The sequence below is a fragment of the Cydia fagiglandana genome, chromosome 25 (genome assembly GCF_963556715.1).
Source record: "Cydia fagiglandana chromosome 25, ilCydFagi1.1, whole genome shotgun sequence".
In the NCBI taxonomy this organism is placed as follows: Eukaryota; Metazoa; Arthropoda; class Insecta; order Lepidoptera; family Tortricidae; genus Cydia; species Cydia fagiglandana.
The window spans coordinates 10,291,148-10,315,086 of record NC_085956.1 but is presented as its reverse complement, the minus strand read 5'-3'; the positions used below and the strand labels follow the sequence as shown (position 1 = coordinate 10,315,086).

Sequence of the window (23,939 nt, the reverse complement as noted above, 5' to 3'; positions counted from 1 at the left end):
TCGTGCGCAGTCACATTACGGACCGCAAAATTAATTATCGCAATCATGGGGAAACAATGTTCCAAGTGTGTTTGTGAGCAGAAGAACGAGGAGGCCGTAATAAATCAACACGGCGACGGCGGCCGCACGGATCTGGACGCCGAGACCCACCATTACAACATAAATATTATGGTGGCCACGCTACTGGCCATCTGCGTCGCGACCACCGTCATCCTCGGAATTCGACAATACTTCAAGTACCACCGTGGGATGGTACAGCGGGAGCTGGCCAGGTTCAATCGCATGCGAGAACGAGCGTCGTTGGTCCGACGTCTCCGGGGCCAGCAGCCAGCTGATGAGCAGCAGGAGCAGCCGGCAGAGCCAGCACCCATCTGAAGACCATGTCGTAAGAGGACAGCGATTTTAATTTAGATTTACACTACAAGGTCCGTATATTTTAAGTTTTATTATGCCAGATAATTAAGCAATTTTCTTTTGTACGAATGAATTTTATAAATGTCAACTGACCTTCAGTCCATATATGAACAATTGGAAAATATAAGAATTTCACTAAGAAAATTAGGTAAGCGAAGAGAAAAGTACCATGAAAATGTTCACGTAAAGTTTCAACGCGCTACTGAATTATATGAATGTTACAAATCGATTATTTTAAATGAAAGTGAATGTTCAGAAGAATATTGTTTAGGTTATATATTAGATATTTTAGTAAATAGGATCGAAGAATCCTATGAGAAAATTAAGAATTATTGTAAGTTAGATACGAACATATCGGGTAAAAAGCCCACTATTTCTGAAACTTCTTGTAAACAAATTAGAACAATGGAGAAATTTGACTTAAAAACGGCGGCAAATTTGGTTCCTGTTATGGACGGAAAAGAAGAGACAGTAGAAAAAATTATAGATAGTGTCGAATTATATAAGGATTGTCTCAAGGACTCGGCATGTCAAAAATTATTGGTTAGTTTTGTTCTTAAGACTAGGTTGACTAAATCAGCGAAACTTAAGTTAAAGCAGGAGTACAGCTCGTGTGATGATTTAATTAAGGACATGAAAGTGTTTTTGCTAACAAAAAAGTCGCCAAATGCGTTACTCACGCAAATAAACAACATTTCCCAAAGTGATATGTCCATTGCGCAATATGGCGCTAAGCTAGAGTCACTCTTTGTTGACCTTACAATTTCGCAGGCCGACGCAAACGAGAAAGCTTACGAAATTTTAAGGCCACTTAATGAAAATATGGCTATCAAAAAATTTGCAGACGGGCTAAGGAATAGGCGTTTGAGCACTATCATATCGGCACGTAATTACACAGAACTTAAGGACGCTATTCGAGCAGCAGAGGACGAAGAGACGTCCCAACCCCAACCATCGACTTCTAACTCGTCGGTGATGCACATGCGAGGTAAGTCGTATCGACAACCGGCTCGTGGGCGTGCAAGTTACTCGAATAGAGGTTTCAGGGGTAACCAACATTATAATTATAAGCCTTTTGCGCATTATAATAAGACGTACAATAATTATCGCGGCAACCAAAATCATCGCGGTACCCAATTTCGAGGCACTTACACACAATCGAGTCGCGGGCGAGCTGCCCGTGGTAGGGGATATTATCATAGCAATAATATTCACATGGCTCAACAGGGAGAGGCACCCGTAGTGCCAACCACAGACAACAATACATTCAGCCGAAATAAGTTTTTTCGAGACTAAAGGATACATCTTAACGGTTGATTTAAATAAAGCTAATTATACCTTCTTATATGTAGGCAATAACAAGTGTTCCCATCTCTTAGATACCGGTGCATCGTTGTCAGCAATTTGTACACGTGCACTTCCGAGAAATACACCCGTGTTTACGGATCGGATTGTTATAAATGGAATAGGTGGTAAAGTATATTCCGAGGGATATGTTTACATTACATTAGAGGCTCCAAATGGGTTTCAACTCAATCATAAATTTTATATTTTCGATTCTTTACCTTGTAAATCGGACGGAATTCTGGCACAAGATTTGTTTTATAAATTCAAAACTGTGACTTTTGACTTAGAAAATTCGATTTTGGTTTTGAAAAATGACTTAATTTCATACCAACTCGGTATGATACATACACCTTCTGTAAGTGAGGATTTCTTGAAAATACCAGCACGTAGCGAATCTATACATTATATTAAATACGAAAATTTAATCGAAGATAGTGTTATTTTCCCGCAGGAAATTCAGAAAAATATATTTTTAGGCAGTACGATAGTATCGCCAAGGGAAAACATCATACCAATAAGAATACTTAATACTAGTGAAAACGATGTGAGCATTCCAATTTTTAAACCTAAATTAGAATCATTAAATAATTATACAGCTTGTACATTTAATAAATGCGACTCAACTTCAAGTCGAGCTGATGTGTTGTTATCGCAACTGAAATTGGATCACTTGCATTCTGAGGAACGCCGGACGATAGAGTCTATATGCACTAAATATGCTGACATTTTTCATTTGCCTGGGGACATGTTGACAACAACAAAGATATATGAACAGTCTATTAATTTAAAACAGAATGCTAAGCCTGTATACACTAAGCCGTATCGTATTCCACATTGTCATAAAACAGAGGTAGAAAAACAAATTAAGGATATGTTAAAAAATGATATCATAGAAGAGGCTCAAAGTGAGTGGTCGAGCCCTATTTTGCTAGTACCAAAAAAATCTGATGAGTCTGGAAATAAATCGTGGAGATTAGTTATCGATTATAGAAAAGTCAACGACACAATACAGGATGATAAATTTCCTTTGCCTAATATAAATGAAATTTTAGACTCGTTATCGGGAGCTATTTATTATACACATTTAGATCTTAGCCAATCATACTATCAAGTAAAATTAGCTCCGGAAAGCCGAAAACTAACTGCTTTTACGACTAGCACTGGGCAATGGCAAATGAAACGCCTCCCTCAAGGGATGAAAATTTCACCTAGTGCGTTTTCACGTGTTATGACTGTAGCAATGTCAGGACTCAATTATGAGAAATGTTTCATTTATTTAGATGACCTCGTTATATTTGGAAGAAATTTAGATACTCACAACAAAAATGTACTATCCGTATTTGATAGATTGCGAAAAGTTAACTTAAAATTAAACCCGAGTAAATGCCAATTCTTGAAAAAAGAACTTTTGTATTTAGGTCATATTGTTACCAAAGACGGCATAGCCCCCGACCCAAATAAAATAAAAGCTATTCAAAATTACCCGACCCCCACTGATGCCGATGCCGTTCGCAGATTTGTAGCGTTTTGCAACTATTATAGAAAATTTATTAAGAATTTTGCTAGCATAACATGTCCATTAAATAAACTTTGTAGAAAAAATGAACCTTTTGAATGGACTACGGAGTGTGATCAATCATTTAATTTATTAAAATCAAAATTAATGTCGCCCCCAATTTTACAATATCCAGATTTTTCAGATAACAATAAATTCGTTCTACAAACTGATGCTTCCGGTTTAGCCGTTGGCGCGGTTTTGTGTAATGCAGATTTAAGACCCGTTGCTTACGCCAGCAGACCTTTAAATAAGGCAGAAAAACAATATCCGACTATTCAGAAAGAATTGACAGCTATAGTATGGAGTGTAAAATACTTTAGACCGTATTTATTCGGAAAGAAATTCACTATAATGACTGATCACAAACCACTGATTTATTTGTTTGGTATGAAAGATCCAAGTAGTAGATTGTTAAAATTTCGGTTGACTCTTGAAGAATACAATTTTGATATAACATATGTAAAGGGTTCAGAAAATGTCATCGCGGATGCATTATCTAGAGTAACTATAACATCAGAGGAATTGAAAGAGATGAATGAAAAGCTTTTCACGGTAATGACAAGAGCGAAAAGTAGGAAGGAAGAGGAGAGTAAGGGAAAGACTGACAGTATCCCTAATAGTGCCAAAGATAAGCGGCTTGATCAACCGCGAATCGTGGAAATATTAAGGATACCGAATGATTCCGTGGAGATGGTTTTGTCAGATGAGTATAAAATTAACCAGAGCTCGTAGCTCTACGAAATAAAAGAGAGATAGATGCAGAATGGGAGTGTTTTGCATTTACGAATAATAAAAAAATATTATATGTAAATCTCAGTTATTCAACACAATTCACGCGAGCCGTATTTGTGGAAAAATTGAGTAAATTTAGTAAAACAATTAATGTCGACAAAATATGTATGATAATTAAAAGAAGTGAAAATGAAGAATTTATGAAACAATTGTTAAATGAAATACAATGTACAAATAAATATGAAGGGCCCAAGATTTTAGTGTTGAGAGGAGTTACGAGAGTTGAGAGTGAAAGAGATATTAAACATATACTAAATGACTATCATCTTCTGCCTACCAGCGGCCATGCTGGGGTGCGAAGAATGACAAATAATATTAAACGGAAATTTTACTGGCCAGGAATCGATAAAGACGTGACAGAGTTTGTTCGAACATGTGAAAAATGTCAAAAAATGAAACATTCAAGGCACACAAAAGAGCCTATGGTGGTGACGACCACCGCAACTTATGCCTTAGAAAAAATATTTTTAGATATAGTTGGTCCTGTCGATAGGGACGATAGCGGTAATAATTATATACTTACATTACAATGTGAGTTAAGTAAATTCGTGGAAGCGTATCCATTAGCTAATAAGGAGACTAAAACAGTAGCTAGAAAATTAGTTAATAATTTTATTTTTAAAATCATCGCGGTACCCAATTTCGAGGCACTTACACACAATCGAGTCGCGGGCGAGCTGCCCGTGGTAGGGGATATTATCATAGCAATAATATTCACATGGCTCAACAGGGAGAGGCACCCGTAGTGCCAACCACAGACAACAATACAGTTCACACAGCAACCAAATATGCCCCATACGAACTAGTGTTCGGAAAACCATGTGAAATTCCAAGTAGATTAAGTAATTTTGTAGAACCATTGTATAATGTTGATAATTATAGTTTAGAATTAAAGTACCGTTTACAAGTGGCGCACAAAGATGCGCGCGAAAACCTGTTAAAAGTGAAAATGGACCGTAAAAGCGCATACGACAAAAAACTTAATCCAGTGACATACAAGTGTGGTGATAAAGTGTTAGTGCGTAACGAAACCGGTGGAAAACTTGACTGTTTGTACGACGGCCCTTACGTTGTTTTAGAAGATAAGGAACCTAATGTCATTATACAAAAATGTAACAAACATGAAACGGTTCACAAAAATAGAACTAAACTTTTTGTACCTAGCATTTAAGGTCTTAATTGTACTTAATTGTAAATGTACGTAACGTCAAAGAAAAATGTTATTGTCAAACATTTTTCTTTGCCAACTACCCCTGTAATGTGGTATAGTATAGGGAGACAGATTGTTGATATAATTAGTCAGTAGTAAACGGACCATTAGATAGAGCGCATGTGTTTAATTTAATAACCTCTCTACCCCTCTCGTCACCTCAAAGGTTTTTGCAAAAGAAATTTGTTTGGCCGCTATACGTGGTGTTTTTTTAATGTCCTGCAACATTTTATAACGTGAATAGGTATAGAAGTCTTGATCAGCCAAAATGTATGAAACAGTCAATTTTTTTACAAGATACGTACGCGTTCCGAAGCCGGGCGCCTTCGGCGCCATCGTACTAAAATTGTCGGGCGTAGCCCGACGTACGCGTTCCAGAGCCGGGCGCCTTCGGCGCCCTCATACTAAAAGAGTCGGACGGAGCCCGACGTACGCGTTCCAAAGCCGGGCGCCTCCGGCGCCCTCATACTAAAAAAGTCGGGCGTAGCCCGACATACGCGTTCCAAAGCCGGGCGCCTTCGGCGCCCTCACACTAAAAGTGTCGGGCGTAACCCGACGTACGCGTTCCAAAGCCGGGCGCCTTCGGCGCCCCCATACTAAAAGAGTCGGGCGTAGCCCGACATACGCGTTCCAAAGACGGGCGCCTTCGGCGCCCTCATACTAAAAGTGTCGGGCGTAGCCCGACGTACGCGTTCCAAAGCCGGGCGCCGAAGGCGCCCTCATACTATAAGAGTCGGGCGTAGCCCGACATACGCGTTCCAAAGCCGGGCGCCGAAGGCGCCCTCATACTAAAAGTGTCGGGCGTAGCCCGACATACGCGTTCCAAAGCCGGGCGCCTTCGGCGCCCCCATACTAAAAGAGTCGGGCGTAGCCCGACATACGCGTTCCAAAGCCGGGCGCCTTCGGCGCCCTCATACTAAAAGTGTCGGGCGTAGCCCGACGTACGCGTTCCAAAGCCGGGCGCCGAAGGCGCCCTCATACTATAAGAGTCGGGCGTAGCCCGACATACGCGTTCCAAAGCCGGGCGCCTTCGGCGCCCTCATACTAAAAGTGTCGGGCGTAGCCCGACGTACGCGTTCCAAAGCCGGGCGCCTTCGGCGCCCCCATACTAAAAGAGTCGGGCGTAGCCCGACATACGCGCTCCAAAACCGGGCGCCTTCGGCGCCCTCATACTAAAAGAGTCGGGCGTAGCCTGACGTACGCGTTCCAAAGCCGCAGCCGAAGGCGCCCTCATACCAAAAGTGTCGAGCGTAACCCGACGTACGCGTTCCAAATCCGGGCGCCTTCGGCGCCGTCATACTAAAAGAGTCGGGCGTAGCCCGACGTACGCGTTCCAAAGCCGGGCGCCGAAGGCGCCCTCATACCAAAAGTGTCGAGCGTAACCCGACGTACGCGTTCCAAAACCGGGCGCCTTCGGCGCCCTCATAGGCACTAAAGGGCGTAGCCCGGTATAGGCGGCGCTCTGCGTGCATTTCTGTACTGAGGACGCCCTCGCAAAAGTAATATAAAGTGACTTCAAAAAGTTAGTAACGAAATCATGACCCCAAAATTAATTAAATAAAAAATAAGTTCAAAAACTAAAACCCGACTACTGCAAATCGCGCTCTAAAAAGTATGAAACAAGATAGAATTCTTATCTAAAATTATCAAGCAGGAAATATTATAAATGTTACCATTTTTTTTATATAAAAATACAACGTAATATAATTTACTGATTTTTTTTATATATTTACAGAGATTCAGAGGATAGCCGTGGTCGTATGCCACATTACTTTTAAGTTTATAATCGTGGCATACGACCACGGCGATCCTCTGAATCTCCTGTATTAATATTTCCTGCTTGATAATTTTAGATAAGAATTCTATCTTGTTTCATACTTTTTAGAGCGCGATTTGCAGTAGTCGGGTTTTAGTTTTTGAACTTATTATATTTCTATCCGATTTATTAAATAGAACTTCTGTTTAAAAATAACTCCTATCTGTGTTTTTCTGATAATTATCTGATGCTTAATTTCATGCATGGTGTAAAATAATTTATTTTAAATATAGGATAATACCTGTAGTTGACGGCCTCCTTTGATATCGATATACTTTTATACTTTTTCTATATTTTACTGTTTTTACTGTCACTAATGTCTTACGGAAAAATTACACCTATATTTTGCAAGATTTCCTCGTTTTTATTGCGAATCAAGCTACGACCTTTTCATTGGTCTTCGAGCTGGTCCTAGTGTTATGTTTGAACCGCGCACTAAGTAAGTTTCGAGCTACATAATGTTTCGCACTCCTATAAGAACAAGAAGTCTAACACGCGCAGAGCGCGATGCAAAACCCGAGGTAATAAGAATGTCCAAGTCTTCGCCCTCGCACTCAACGACTATTCGACCAGCAGACACGACGTTCGTTGCTGGCAGCAGCCACATGGAAACCTCGGCGCACACCGACGTGCCGCACCCGCTGCCAGCGCACAGCATGGTATCCAAATCCTCGTCTGCCATACGGAAAAGGTTAGAATATGAGCGCGCTATAATGGTACTATCAAGCTACTCGCAGCCGCAGTAAAGAATTTGACGATCGCCTCCACTAAAGATAAGTCGCACGCCAACATTTTGAGCCGCATATGTACGCCGCGAGATTTACCGAAATATTCCGGCGATCCGCTCGAATGGCTGCAATTTAAACAAGCGTTTGAGGAGTCAACTGACGTTTGTAAATTTACCCCGAAGGAAAACTTATGGAGATTACGTAAGTGTCTGCAAGGACAAGCCAAAGAAACCGTGTCAGCCCTGCTTATGACCGCCGCCTCTCCTGATCGTATAATGGCGACACTTGAACTTCGTCACGGCGACCCCGAGTGTATTATAAGCAGACTCATTCATGACATTAAGAAGCTTCAGACTATGTCCCAAGAGTACCAGAAAGATATTGTCAATTTTTCTGTCAAAGTCCAAAACTTCGTCGAGTCTGTGAAGGCAGTGGGGCGCGAGGAGTACGTGCAAGGGCTTAGCATTGTCCCATTGTTGATATCGAAACTACCTCCAGTACTCGTTTCAAAGTGGTCGGATTATAGCTATCCACTAATCAAGGACGGAGCAAAGTCACGTTTGAATATTATGTCCGACTTTCTCAACATGGAGGCTCTCAAGATTACCACGACCGCCAACGTTCATCTACAAAGTTATCGCCCTGAGCAGAATAAACAAAAGCAACACGATACTACTACTAAAGTTGCACCGAAAGCGCAAGCAATTTTTTTGCAAACTGACCAACGCGACGACGAAGAGAAGAGCGATAAGTGCCTCTTTTGCCGCACTCAATGTCACAAGTTGCCTGACTGTAAGAAGTTTAAACGCGCTTTTCGTAAAGACAGATGGCGCCACGTTAAGAAGTACGGACTCTGCTACAAATGCATATCGCAACGCCACGATCGTGAGACTTGTTCTGCGCCTGTGTGCGACAAGGATGGATGCGGAGGTGCACACCACAGTCTATTGCACTACGTAGACATCAGCAAAGATGGCAAAGCTTCAACTTTGCGCCCGGTTGACGTTAACGTCAGCGCCTTGCCGCAGCCCGAGTCAACCTCAGTCACGGAGTCACCATCGAGTTCCACAATACAGTCATCGTCTGTAACAGAAGCTGCGACGTGCTCTATAAATACCGAAAAGCGCGTTCTATTGAAAGTAGTTCCTGTCAACATTCACGGACCGAACGGCGTGTTTAGTACGACTGCATTTTTGGACGACGGGTCTTCAGTTTCGTTATTCAGCTCCGAGTTAGCAGCGCGCGCCGGCCTCACCGGCCGCAACGAGTCCATGCGCGTGTGCGGCGCCTGGAAAGACGACGAGCTTGTGCACGAAGCAACTGTACTGACTTTACGTATTTCTAGTGCTAGTGGTAGTACACATGATTTAAATGTACGTAACGTTCAACAATTAAGTATACCTGTACAAAATGTTAACTTAGTAGACTGCGACAAGTATGAGCATTTGAAAAAACTTAAAACTCAACTTCCTTTTGCTAAGATTTCTAAGCCAGAGTTGTTAATAGGTCAGGACAATTATAATTTACTTGTGCCTTTAGAAGTATGCTTAGGGCCTGATAACGAACCGTCAGCTACACGCACCCCCTTAGGTTGGTGTGTCCATGGGCCGGTACATGTGCCGCGCGCGTCGCAAGCGGCACGATCAGCGCACGCCACGCTCAACCTCTGCGTGGTGCCTGAGGAAGACGCCGTCGCGCACGCACTGCGTGAGCTACACGACGAGGTACGCCGCTCGTTTGCGATCGACTCTTTGGGAGTTGCAGGTAAGCCTAGAGAGAATGCTGACGATGTGAAAGCGCAGGAAATGTTAGAGAAGTCTGCAGTGCTCACCAATGGCAGGTGGTCAGTGGGTCTTCCGTGGAAAGATCCGCACGTCAGCTTGCCCATAGTTACCCTAGCGCATTTAAGCGGCTACAGGGTGTAGAAAAGAAAATGCTAGCTGATAAAGCTTATGGATTCAGGTACGAGGAACGTGTCAACCATTTGTTTGAAAACGATTTCGCACGGGAAATGGCCGACACGTCACTCACGCCTAACACATGGTACTTGCCACATTTCGGAGTTGACAATCCGAACAAGAAGAAGCTGCGTTTGGTTTATGACGCAGCAGCTAAAAGTCAAGGCAAGTCTCTAAATGACTTTCTTCTCACGGGTCCAGATTTACTCGTTTCCTTGTTCGGCATTATGGTTCGTTTTCGAGAGGATAGGGTAGCCGTAACCGGTGACATAAAAGATATGTTTTTGAGAATTAAAATTAATCCCGTAGATCAGAACGCCCTCAGATTCCTGTGGAGAGGTAGGAACCCCACAGGCCCAGTGAAGACGTACGCGATGACGTCGCTGATTTTCGGTGCGAACTGCTCGCCCTTTATTGCCCAGTACATTAAGAACAAGAACGCTAGCAGGTTCGAATCTACGCTTCCAGCTGCCGTCTCTGCTATACACCGCCAGCACTATATGGACGACTATATCGATAGTCTGCCGGATGAAGCTACCGCCATCAGTATGGTAAAGAATATTCGCGATATTCACAGTGCGGGAGGTTTCGAAATCCGCAACTGGACGTGTAATAGCGCAAATGTGCTCGACACTATACCTAAGGATATTTTAGGTAATACAGCTGTGAGGTTTGGACTGGACGATCATGATGAAGGTGAGCGCACTCTTGGACTGATTTGGTACCCTGCCAAGGATGAACTGGGGTTCGATGTGTCATTCAAGCGCATTCCCGACAGCGTCATCAAAGGCGAACTGAGACCTACGAAGAGGGTTATGTTGCGTGTTATTATGTCAATTTTTGACATTTTTGGGTTCTTGTCACCATTTACTACACAAGGCAAAGTTATGCTGCAAGACACCTGGCGTCTCCATATCGACTGGGACGATATTATTCCAGATGAATTGTATAAAAAGTGGTGCAGTTGGTTGGAATTACTGAAGGTTATTGGAGAAATTCGCCTACCAAGATGGTACCAGTCATGTGCTGCCAGGTGTAAGATGGGAGATGAGTTGACCACAACTTTACCAAGCTCTTCCTTTCATGCCGTGACCGAGCAATGCTATAGTGACTTAGAACTGCATTTATTCAGTGACGCCTCACTTAAGGCAATGTCAGCGGTTGCGTATTGGCGTTGGAAGAGTAACGATCAGATATGTGTCGCATTTGTTGCCAGCAAAAGCCGAGTATCTTCGGTGAAACCTCAAACTGTGCCGCGATTGGAACTGCAAGCTGCGTTGCTAGCAGCTCGACTCGCTGACTCAATAGCGAAGGCACATCGTTTGCCCGTCACACGACGATGCTTTTGGTGCGATTCGAGTACGGTGCTACACTGGATTGGCAACAACACTCGTCGATACAAGACTTTCGAAGCTAATAGATTAGGCGAGATCGACGACCTGTCACAAGCCTCTGAATGGAGATATGTGCCAACAGGACTGAACGTGGCGGACATTGCTACAAGAGAAACGTTCAACTGTTACGTTTCAAACGTAACTGAGGCAATTTCTTTTTTTTTTAGTTCCATACTCACAGCGACATTGTAATAAGACAGGTACAGGATTGTTTTCAGCGCCATCTATCCGCACAGCGAGACATTTCAACACTTAGTGGCGAGCTGTTGCTCTAGGAAGCTTTATGGTTCTTATTTAGTATTAAATATTTTCTTTAATGGTTGAAATATTTAGGTTTAATTCTTCAAAAATATTAGTACTCGGTATCGTTGGTCTTTTAATATTATAATTTTCAAATATTGTTTGGGACATCGTTTGCAATGCCTGGCAAAATTCCTTGGCTCTGAGCGTGGGTTTTGTTTGAAAAAAGTGACAGGAGAGGAAATTGATTGTCGAACGCGATCAAGTCACTGAGATTTCCGCAGCCATGTGAGGAAGCTGGTGCAGATCTTCTCTGGTCGCTTTCTACGGGAGCCATCCCGGTAAAATATGGAAATACATCTCCACTTTTTGTAGCAAGGTGAGCCACAGCGCAAATCTTTATAGAAATATAGCCCGGTTTTTTATAACGTTCGTTTTTACTGATTTTACATTTCTTTGTTACAGCAAACAGAACAATATGGCGTCCTACATTAAATTCCCGTAGGGAATTCTTAAGAAATATTTTTTATAAATGTCAGCAGTGTAGCATCAATCGCTTCACTTGAAATCCGGGTAAGCATTTGCGATTTTATTGTAGGAAATGTAACCTTTTTTCTTCGTCCTTGCCCATGTGTGTCGGATGACCGCATGGCCAATTTGTAGGTTTTCCTGTAAATGCCAGATCGGTGTGTCAGATTAGTAACTGTCCAGTTAATTTCAGTGGAGAATCAATCTTTTTTTTTTGATATTGGGTTTCAATATGTGTTTTTTTTTTTCCATTTAGCTTTAATGCCGGTCCCTACCCTGGGCTTTTTCTTCGGGCACGTGTCGGCGCTGGGCGTTGTTGTGGACCTTGGGCTGGAGCTTCGTGCTGCTCAGCGCGACGTTGGCGAAGCGGGCAGGCAGCCACCTGGACACGTGGCTAACGGTATCACCGCGTGTCACCGCGACTCTTGGCTGTTCCCTTGCGCGCCTCTGGGGCAGTGCGTGGCCACGGCTTCACCGGCTTCTGCTACGGACACGTGACTCAGGTGTGGTCAGATCTAATTTGTTATTGGCTCTTTCGAGCTCGTGATTCCTGTTGCGCATCGCGACGTTGGCGTGGTAGATAGGCGGTCACTTGGACACGTGGCTGACGGTTTCAGCACGTTGTCACCGCGGCTTTTGGCTGCCACCTATGCGCCTCTGGCGTAATACGTGGTCACAGCTAGACTGCCTCTTCCTATAGACACGTGATTTAGGTGTGCTAGTATCAATAGACTTTAATTAGCTTCACGCAATAGTGGCCTCTTAATAAACTTCAAGTGCTCAGTGCATAATTAGTGTATAGACATAATAAACTTTAACTGAGACTGCGTAACCAGTCCGATAGCATAGTGTTCTTAGTATAATAATAGCATAAGGTTATTTTCTGTACTGCCTTACTGTACTACTGTTTTTGTGTGAAACATTGATATTATATTTAATTGTCTCGAGCTTAAACAATAGTTTTCTTTTCCTCATCTTATTTTTACCTATTTTGTACGCTCTACAGCGTGCTGGCGCCCATTACTTCTCATTCTCCCTGTCTAAAATGAATTTTAGTTATTAAATAGATTTTTAGGAATATCACAGACGTGTAGTGTGACAATAGAGCGTCAGACCCACGAACCCTGAGTACCACTGATAGTCCATAGCTCTTAAAAACCATAACACCAATATAGCCTGTTACACAACTACCAGTCTTTTCTCAATGTGTGGTTCAAGGGACCCGAGTTTTTGTACAGCGATGAGACTTGCTGGCCAGTGAACGTCCTGGAACCCGAAAATGAAGTCGGCGCTGAAGCTTGCATGACCGTAGTAGAAAACTCACGTACTTGTTTCCCGGTTCCTGACCCTGAGCGCTTCTCCTCGTGGCTACGATTCATGCGATCTACCGCTTGTGTTCTCAAGTTTGTAAATAAATGCAGAGGTATCGCACTTGACGACTACGCCCTGATGGAGCAAGCAAAGCAGTTAATCCTGCGGCAAGCTCAAGAAGATTCCTTTGCCAGTGATATACAAGCAGTAAAGGCAGGAAAAGACTTGCCACGCAATAGTCGGCTGAGAAATCTATCTCCATACTTGGACGAGAACAATGTTTTGCGCGTGAGCGGCCGCATTGATGCTGTTTCTGACGTACCTCAGGAAGCGAAAAGGCCCATTATTCTTGACGGACGGCATCCTACTGCCAAGCTTTTGGTCAAGCATTATCATGTGAAGGCTGCCCACGGACACCAAGAAGCGGTAGTACGTGATTTAAAACAAGAATTTTGGATAATTCACTTGCGACCTACCGTCAAAAATGTTGCGTCTCGTTGCATGCTCTGCAGGTTAAGAAAGGCTACCCCACAGGTGCCTCGGATGGGTGACTTACCTCAAGCGCGCATGGCGCATCATCAACGTGCCTTCACCTTTTGCGGGATCGATCTGTTTGGGCCCATGGAAGTCACAGTAGGCAGACGTCGAGAAAAACGTTACGGCGTTTTGTTTACTTGCCTAACAGTTCGTGCAGTCCACGTAGAAGTTGTTCACACACTTACTACCGACTCATTGATTATGGCGCTTCGACGAATGGCGTCCCGACGCGGGTGGCCGTCGCATATTTATTCCGACAACGGCACGAACCTACGCGGAGCAGACGTCGAATTGCGAAGATCCATACAGGAGCTCGACGAAGAATCACTTAGAGCCGAAGCTCTTAACAATCAAGTTCGCTGGACTTTTATTCCGCCTGCCAGCCCCCATTGGGGTGGGGCGTGGGAGCGCTTGATTCGGACCGTGAAGCGATCTCTTCGTGTCATCTTAAAAGAACGAGCGCCTCGAGACGAAACTCTAAGCACTCTACTAGCGGAAGTAGAAGGTATTGTCAACGGTCGACCACTAACACACGTGTCGGTAGAGCCGGGCTCCTCTGACGCGCTTACGCCCAACCACTTTCTTATAGGCTCTTCATCCAGGTTACCAATACATGGCGTATTTGACGATTCGGACTTAGCCTTAAGGAAGCAATGGCGAATAGCGCAGCGATTGGCCGACATGTACTGGAAGCGATGGATGAAGGAGTTCCTCCCGCTTCTGTTACCGAGAAAGAAGTGGCAACAGGAGCAGAAGCCACTGAGTGTCGGGGACCTTGTGCTTGTGGTGGACCCTGACTCGCCTCGAAACGTGTGGCCACGAGGCGTAATAAAAAATGTCCTACCGGGAAAAGACGGTCGCATCAGGGTGGTCGACGTCAGCACCGCTACCGGCGTGCTGCGTCTGTGGCGCGCGTGGCTCCTGTACCTACCCTAGCTGATTAGTGCTAGTTTGCGCACTAGGGTGGGGAGTGTAGTTGACGGCCTCCTTTGATATCGATATACTTTTATACTTTTTCTATATTTTACTGTTTTTACTGTCACTAATGTCTTACGGAAAAATTACACCTATATTTTGCAAGATTTCCTCGTTTTTATTGCGAATCAAGCTACGACCTTTTCAATACCCTATTCTGAGTAGGTGACCGAACCAGCGAAGTCTGTGCGCTTTCGTTTCGCCGACGATATTGGGTTCGGCCACTAACTCCTCGATCTCGGCATTTTTCCGGATCCTCCAGGTGCCGTCATCTCTCTAAATAGGTCCCAGGATCTTGAAAAAAACTTTTTCACCTCAGCAGCTCGAACAAGGGTACTTTGCTTCTTAAAAACAGTGAGCAAAATGCGATTTTGCTCACTGAGTCATTTTGTCTCACTCAGGGCTCGGAAACCGGTATTTGCTCCATACAAAAATACCGGTATTATTACGTTCTTTGGTTTATTATTTCTTTTTTCATACAAAAATACCGGTATTATTACGTTCTTTGGTTTATTATTTCTTTTTTAATTGGACAATCTGATATCACAAATTCGTTACCTAAATACATGACCCAGTCTTACGTAAAGAGCATAAAATAATTCTAAATATTGGTCTATTTCGGGGTTTTCTAAAAATACCGGTCCCGAGCCCTGGTCTCACTCAGTGAGCTCTCAGAGAGTCTCACTGAGTGAGACAAAATGTCATTCAAGTGACCTTTATAGTCAAATGTCATTTCAACATACGGGGTCTAATACAAGTTCGATATAATTGGGTTCTATTATCTCTGTCCCTCTAGGTATGTTCTCACTGCTTAGGGTGAAAAATTTTGTGTACTACACGAGATCAAAGTTATTTACATCTCGTGCGCTTTTGAATCCCTTACTACGCTCAAGATTCTAAATTAGATTTATATTATAGAATCTTTCGCTTGCACGGGACTCAAAATAAGCACTGGAAGAAATATCAAACTTTGATCTCTTGTTGTACAAATAACTATTCTCTCTGTTACCAGAAGCTGACTTTCTTCTTTTAGTATTCACATGCTTACTTCAATTTTGTATTATTGTGTAATTATGTATTAATGTACCTCAAGTTAGCAGGATACGAGTCGACGATCCCCACGCACGCCACGTAGAACACCAGCGTGAGGAACACCCTGTATACCGCCTCCACCACGTACAGCGCCGTCTCGCTCTGCACCACGCAGATAGAGGGGGACAGGAACACGCATATCGCCGTTTAAGAAGTAACTCTTAAGGTAGATGTCGCTAGGGTGACCAATAATATGGCGGAAAGATTTGCTTGGTATGGATGAGGTCTGATGGCTCAGGTATCTAGTTGCTGCTGTTAGGGCCCCTGGAGCTTGGCTCCCGCGGTCGGGCCGGATTTGGGCCGCGGGCCGGGGCTTGGAGAGCCCTGCTTTAAGGCAAAACTTTGCTTTTAAAGAACGAGCGGAGCGAGTTTAAGGGGCTATTCATAAATTACGTCATTTCAAATTAGGGGGGGGGGTCTGGACATCGGATGACGGTAGTATGAAGTAGGAGGAAATGGGGTCATTTGAAGCATGATTTTTGGATGATTATAGGGGGGGGGGGTCAAAAATTTTTTTTCTTTTTTTTACGAGCCTATAAGGTCCCACTGCTGGGCAAAGGGTCCCATTATTTTATTATTTTTGTATTATTTATTTATTAATTTACCTCAAGTTAGCAGGATACGAGTCGACGATCCCCACGCACGCCACGTAGAACACCAGCGTGAGGAACACCCTGTATACCGCCTCCACCACGTACAGCGCCGTCTCGCTCTGCACCACGCAGATAGAGGGGGACAGGAACACGCATATCACGCACAGGATCACTGTGAACAATAAAATGTAACTTTTTTTTTTGCTAATGTTAGACCAAGGAAAGTCTGCAGCGATTTTGATAGCTCACGCAGTGTAAGTGTTATTTATACGTCATAATTTCATAGAAGTTTGTGACACATGCTCTGCCACATAATAAATAATAGTACTAGGTACAGAAGAAGACTCACTCTCTAACAAAACGCGTCTGTCACGATCAGCACAGATATGGCCGCTAGGTGGCGACAGCGCCACGCGCGGCTTATGGCAAACCCCAAAATTGGGGTCGAACGGATGTACTTTTAGCTACCTGTAGCAAAGCGACGAAATCGCGGAGTGAGCCACGCCTGGCACTGCGTGGGTTATCAAAATCGCTGCAGACTTTTCTTGGTCTAACTCTAAATGTAGACTTTATCGGCCTTTTGGGTGGAACGAGATTGAAGAATTCAGCGAGGTATATTAGAATTCCGAGCGAAGAGAAGGTTGTATAAAATTACCTTTTGGTGAAAATTTCAGACCACTTTGTAGTAAGTAGATTTTATAGGAATTTAGAAGAGTGAGGGACGCTGAAGAATCTAGAGCGTAGCTAGGGTTTTATAGTAATTTTGGACAGAGAGAGGGACGTTGAAGAGTTCAGAGCGTAGCTAGTGTTTCAGGACAATTTTGCGCGAGGGACGTTGAAGAATTCAGAGTGTAGGTACTTAGCCGGGGTTTTTTGTAAATTTCAAGCAGAGCTGGGGACGTTGAAGAATTCAGAGCGTAGCTAGGGTTTCATGGCGTAGCGAGGGTTAAGAATGAAAAGAGAGCGCAGTGAAGGCTTCAAAAATACCTTTTGGTGAAAATTTCCCGCTTAATGCCAGCGTCGGGGCAAATATGGCGGCAAATAAGCCAGCTAGTATAGTAGCCAGCGCCGCATGTGCCTGCTCCCTCAACGCCCCGGCCAGCCGCCACGTGAGAGGTGCCTCGCGGAGGCAGGCGAGCCGCATGCCTCGTATGATCGTGTTGCGCAGTTCCGACCACGCGTCTATCTCGCGGCCCACTGTTATGTCCGTGTCGATTATGCTGGAATGAAAATACAATATTAATACATTTATATATACAGGGTGTTTGGTTCATCGTTTGCCAAATTAAAACGGCAGATAGGTTGAGTCATTTGCTATCTTCTCATGCCTAGAAAACCAAAATTGGCCATGGTTTTTAGGGTTTCGTACCCAAAGGGTAAAAACGGGACCCTATTACTAAGACTCCACTGTCCGTCTGTCTGTCTGTCTGTCTGTCTGTCCATCTGTCTGTCTGTCACCAGGCTGTATCTCCTGAACTGTGATAGCTAGACGGTCGAAATTATCACTTTTTCGTGTCGGTCGAAAATTTCAGTTTTTTTGTATAATAAAGTGATTCTTGTGGAAGGTTTGTGTGTATAATTTGTTAACCTATGCGAAGCCGGGGCAGTCAGTAATGATAATAACTGAAATACTTACGTAGTATTAACAAACAGCGACCCAGTGAAGTACGCATAAGAAGTCTTGATATTAGAAAACGCCACAGCGTAGAAAGAACAATTCCTAAACGCCGCATGAGATAACATCATAACTCTAAAAGTGCATTTATTGAACGTCACGTTTCTATACTCGATATTTAACCGCATGAAAATCCGTTCAGTAGTTTTTGAGTTTATCACGAACATACAGACAGACGCCGCGCGGGACTTTGTTTATTAAGATATATAGCTAAATGTGTAGTATGAATTTTTCGAAATATTACTGAATTAAAGTAAAAAAAATACTTACGTAGTATTGACAAACAGCGACCCAGTGAAGTACGCATAAGAAGTCTTGATATTAGAAAACGCCACATCGTAGAATGAGCAATTCCTAAACGCCGCGTGAGATAACATCATATCTCTAAAAGTGCATTTATTGAACGTCACGTTTCTATATTCGACATTTTCGAGAGTTTCGTTGAAGTGCCGGTTCTCGTATGTCGTGTTTTCGATTATCACTTTCGACGCTTCAAATTCTTGGTTTTCTATGGATAGTACGGCTGACGGTATGTGGGAGGCTAGGAAGAACTGAAAAAAAAAACATTAGGTTTAGTTTCGTTTGCTGAGTTGAAAAACGTCACATGACTCATATGAAACACGGTCTCACAGCTCAACTTTATAAGTGTGTCAGATATTAAGCAAAATTGATGTCGGCTATGACCTACTGTGGCTGTCACAGGGTCAAAAACACAGTTATTTTAAGAAGCCGCGAATATTCGGCAACTATTATTTAGAGATCCCATTCAGGGATAAGTTCGCCTTTGTTGTATTTAATTGACTCTGTAATTGTGTTTCTCGTGTTTATATTTCTATGTACAATGAAGTAAATACACACATACATACATACATACATACTATTCGGTATTCTTCAGATGTTGCCTACTATTCGGCCGAATACAGAATATCTGTTGCATCTACCTAAAGAGAAAAAATACACAACAAAAGTAACCAAAAACCAGGTATATTTAATATTGTTTTCTTGGAAAGTTGTTAAATATGAAGACCCTTTTTTGAGCTTTTGTTGATTTATAAAATATATTCTTTTTTCCTGGGTCTGATTTGATTGACTGTAATACATTTATAAATTCTGTTTAGCAAAAAGTACTTATATCTTAGCAAACGTTGTGCTTTGTTGGCGAACAGTTTTCATTATAATTCTGACTTAAAATGTTCGCATGTCATGCCAAATATTCGGTCGCCGAATATTCGGGGCTTCGACAGAGAGAGGCTGAATATCCGTAGACGAAAAGTCACCGACATAGCCCACCGGATTAGCAAGCTGAAGTGGCAATGGGCAGGCCACATTGCGCGCAGAGAAGATGGCCGATGGGGTCGAAAAGTGCTCGAGTGGAGACCACGGACTAGCAAACGCAGCGTAGGACGTCCACCCACAAGATGGACGGACGACCTTGTTAAGGCCGCCGGAAGACGCTGGATGCGGATCGCTTCCAACCGGTACGTGTGGAGGTCCAAGGGGGAGGCCTATGTTCAGCAGTGGACGTCTTATGGTTGAGATGATGATGATGATGAGTGTGGCCAATGCCGATGTATACCTGTATAGCCATGGAGAACAGCATCACCCCGCCGAGCGAAAACGTGGTGTTCCTGTACGCGCAAGAAAACAGCTGGAAGAAGGCGAGCCAGAACTGCGGACAAAACACATCAATAATATAAATATTAAATATTAGGGGGACATCTTACACAGGTCAACCCAGCCCCAAACTAAGCAAAGCTTGTACTATGGGTGCTAGGCGACGACATACATACTTATATAGGTAAATACATACTTATACCGGGTGTGGCCTGTAACATGAACAAATAATAAAAACATAGATTGTACTCCTCACACGGTGACACTTTTGCTCTACAACTTTTAAAAATTATGAAGTATTTTGACTCTCTATTTTTCATACAAAATAAATATTATCTTCAATGGACACCATCGCCACGCCATATCATTGTGATTGACGTTGCTTGTCACGCCTTAAACATAACAAAATTCGCAATACATTGCGTCTTAGAATAAACTTTAGAGTGTATTAAAAATCAAACCACAAGTTATTATTAAAAGTCGCTGAACAAATGTTGGTCAGTATGAGGAGTAAAGCCTACAGTTTAATTTTTTGCTCATATTACAGGCCACACCCGGTATACATAGAAAACACCTATGACGCAGGAACAAATATTTGTGATCATCACACAAATAAATGCCCTTACCGGGATTCGAACCCAGGACCATCGGCTTCGTAGGCAGGGTCACTTGTCAATACCCACTAGGCCAGAACGGTCGTCACGTTATATGTGTGTAAAGTAAAAATAAAATCAGTTTTAAGCCAATCAAATTAGATTTTTTCAGGAATTGATTTCCAGCAAGCTGGAAATTGTCTTAATACCTTCATTTGGTTCTAAATTAGCGTAATCCGAGTTTGCTCCATTCCAGGAGATATGGATTTTTTTTTGTTTTTAGGGTTCCGTACCCAAAGGGTAAAACGGGACCCTATTACTAAGACTTCGCTGTCCGTCCGTCCGTCTGTCTGTCACCAGGCTGTATCTCACGAACCGTGATAACTAGACAGTTGAAATTTTCACAGATGATGTATTTCTGTTGCCGCTATAACAACAAATACTAAAAACAGAATAAAATAAAGATTTAAGTGGGGCTCCCATACAGCAAACGTGATTTTTGACCAAAGTTAAGCAAAGTCGGGCGTGGTCAGTACTTGGATGGGTGACCGTTTTCTTTTTGCATTTTATTCCGTTTTTTTTTGCTTTATGGTACGGAACCCTTCGTGCGCGAGTCCGACTCGCACTTGCCCGGTTTTTTTTTCAGTTTTTTATTTTTTTTAATTAATAACAAACCTAGAATAAAAAGTAACCTAAAATTAAAACTACCTACAAAACTAAAACTAATACCTAAAATATATATATATAACATAATGTGGGTGGGTGATCTAGCCGAATATGTATATATTAGGCTAGATCACCCAGGTCCGAGCTCTGTCGAAGGGTTCCCATAAGGCTGGCTGCGTTTCCCCTTTGGATGGCTATACTTGCAGTTCAATAACGGTATGTACGACGGACATCTGAGGATCCGAGAGATACCTTGTAGATAAGAGTTTGTGGTCAAAGATTGTAAAAAATGGCCGCCACTTTGAACTATTTTTTTTTTGTAAGATCGTGTCAACATCCGATTTTTTGGCTTCGACACGTCTGGGTTTCCGCTAATCGTAATTTTTACACACCGACCCCGTATATAACTTATTTTTTCTATCACAATTGCTAGAAAAAGATCTTATTTCATGGAGGTGTACTGAAGTGTAAAAGCCTATATTGTTCCAGCGGGAGTTATGTTTTTTTTTTCTTTACAGAGATGACAATGAAATGATAATGATTTCTTTGTTTATTTATTTTTTCTTTTTTTTATTTAAAATACGTGAGTGACCCGTTTCTAATGTATTTAATAAATATGATGTACCATTTTGACAGTGTGGCTGACGTGGTGTAGCGCCGTGGGTAGATTCGGAGGCAGATGTAACGACCCCCGGTCTTCTATAAGGGTTTATTCTTGACTACGGAGTTTTAAACATTGGAGAGTTAATGTGTTACCATTTTGACAGTGTGCCTGACGTGGTGTATGGCGGCGGGGCGCTTGGGCGGCAGCTGCAGCGCGCCCGCGCGGTACTCGGCGGCGCCCGACAAGCACCAGCCCGCCTGGTTGCTGCTGTGGATGCTCTGCAACATACAACACGGTACGGGTTACCCGCAGATGGTCTAGAACGCAAAATGACTAGTGTGTTGTTTTGCCTATATCGCAATTAGTCTACATCGCAAACGGTCTAGAACGCAAAATGCCCGAATTATTTTTTCCGTTTTATCTTAATTTTATAGCGATGTCGACGGAGCCCCGCTTCCGCGGGGCTCCTATTCTGCGCCGTTTGGCCTTCGGCCATTTGAAGATACCTAACGAACCTAACCTACCTATGTAAAATGTGGTGATATAAAAAGTTTTGCATTTTGCGTTTTAGACCATTTGCGATGTAGACTAATTGCGATTTAAGCAAAGCGACACACTAATCATTTTGCGTTCTAGAAATCTAGACAATCTGCGAATAACCCTACGGTATTACCCCCTTATTCATAAACGTTTACTAAAGTTGACAAGCCGATAATAACCTTTTGTCCCTTTCCATCATACCAATACGTCGGAAAGGGACAAACAATTATTATCGGCTTGTCAACTTTAGTAAATGTTTATGAATAAGGGGGTTAGACTATAATTAATAGTATTTTTCTCAAATATGGACGGCAAAGTCGACTTTGCCGTCTAAAAAATAGGTCCTGAAGTGCGGAGTTTATGGTCAGTCAAAAAATTAAAAGTTAAAAACATTGCAGTCTCGATTTTGGAACTGCAATGTTGCATACAAATTTCATTATTTGTCGAGTTCCAAACTTTTAAAAAGTTTAAACAGCCATATCAAATGAAGGCACAGGCCCATTAAACAGCCAAACAGATGATTTAGTACTTATTATTATAATGTTGGTACCTACCGCGACTATTTAGCTGTCTCAAATAGGTTGGCGTATTTTCGGCAGAAAAATACATTCTTTTTTAAAATTTAAAAAATAAAAAGGCGGCAAAGCAATAATTTTCAATTGTTTCTATTTCTATCTGCGAAAATATATACGTAAGAACGTTTGTTCTGTATAATATTTTTATTATATTTATATTTCTTGCACCATTTTTGAGAAAAGCACTATATATGACTCGGCTGGAAGGCTACTTGCTGGCTTCGGATTCAATTAAACGGACTCCCAAGGTCGTCCGTTTAAAACGAATCCTCAGCCTGCAAGTAGCTACTTCCGAGCCTCGACAATAATGTAAGACCCACCATAGAAAGATTAGAAAGTATTTTTAATTTGAACCTTGTTCTATAAGCAAATTGGATCGAATTTCATTTGTTTTAAAACGCAATGAAACAAAGGAAATACCACTTTATTCGCTTCATGAAAGGTTCAAATTAGTGTGCAACTAAGGGGCTATTCATAAATTACGTCATTTCAAATGGGGGGGGGAGGTCTGGACATCAGATAATGGTAACAAAACGTCAGATAATGGTGGAAACGGGGTCATTTGAAGCATGATTTTTGGACGATTTTAGGAGGGGGGGGGGGGGGTCAAAAGTAATAACATACCTGATAAACAAGCATGGCGTCGACTTCCCTGCGAACATCTAGTAAGTACCGCGGCGATTCCTGCGTCCATATCAGAGACACGAGCGAAGCGAGGATTGGCAGCGTACATAACAGCAAATACCTAAAGGAAAAAAATGTAATTTTAAATCGAGGAAAATAGTCGTAGGGCTTAGGGTAAATCGTCAATGCAGCCCACCGGCTATAAAATGGCCACCCTAAACTAAAAATGAATTTTATTCATTTGACGACCGAATCGAATCTGACGAACATGATTTGACGACCGGTCTGGCCTAGTGGGTAGTGACCCTGCCTATGAAGCTGATGGTCCCGGGGTCGAATCCTGGTAAGGGCATTTATTTGTATGATGATACAGACATTTTTTCCTGAGTCATGGTTGTTTTCTATGTATTTAAGTATTTATATATTATATATATATCGTTGTCTGAGTACCCACAACACAAGCCTTCTTGAGCTTACCGTGGGGCTTAGTTAATTTGTGTAATAAATGTCCTATAATATTTATTTATTCATCTATAAAGATCGGTTTTCCTAGGA

At 42.6% G+C, this 23,939-nt stretch overlaps 1 protein-coding gene across 1 annotated transcript in view; it reads right to left on the bottom strand.

Moving 5' to 3' along the window:
- LOC134676850 (synaptic vesicle glycoprotein 2A-like) overlaps positions 1 to 23,939 on the bottom strand; it is a gene marked incomplete at its 3' end in the record, with an annotated part of 42,996 nt that overhangs the window by 1,232 nt on the left and 17,825 nt on the right. The window contains exons 7-13 of the mRNA XM_063535232.1: positions 23,385 to 23,505; positions 21,798 to 21,923; positions 19,745 to 19,837; positions 18,439 to 18,719; positions 17,481 to 17,713; positions 16,504 to 16,665; positions 15,896 to 16,040 (exon numbers count right to left, since the gene is read on the bottom strand). Of these exons, the coding sequence (XP_063391302.1) occupies positions 15,896 to 16,040; positions 16,504 to 16,665; positions 17,481 to 17,713; positions 18,439 to 18,719; positions 19,745 to 19,837; positions 21,798 to 21,923; positions 23,385 to 23,505 (1,161 nt within the window). The remainder of the gene's footprint in view (positions 1 to 15,895; positions 16,041 to 16,503; positions 16,666 to 17,480; positions 17,714 to 18,438; positions 18,720 to 19,744; positions 19,838 to 21,797; positions 21,924 to 23,384; positions 23,506 to 23,939) is intronic.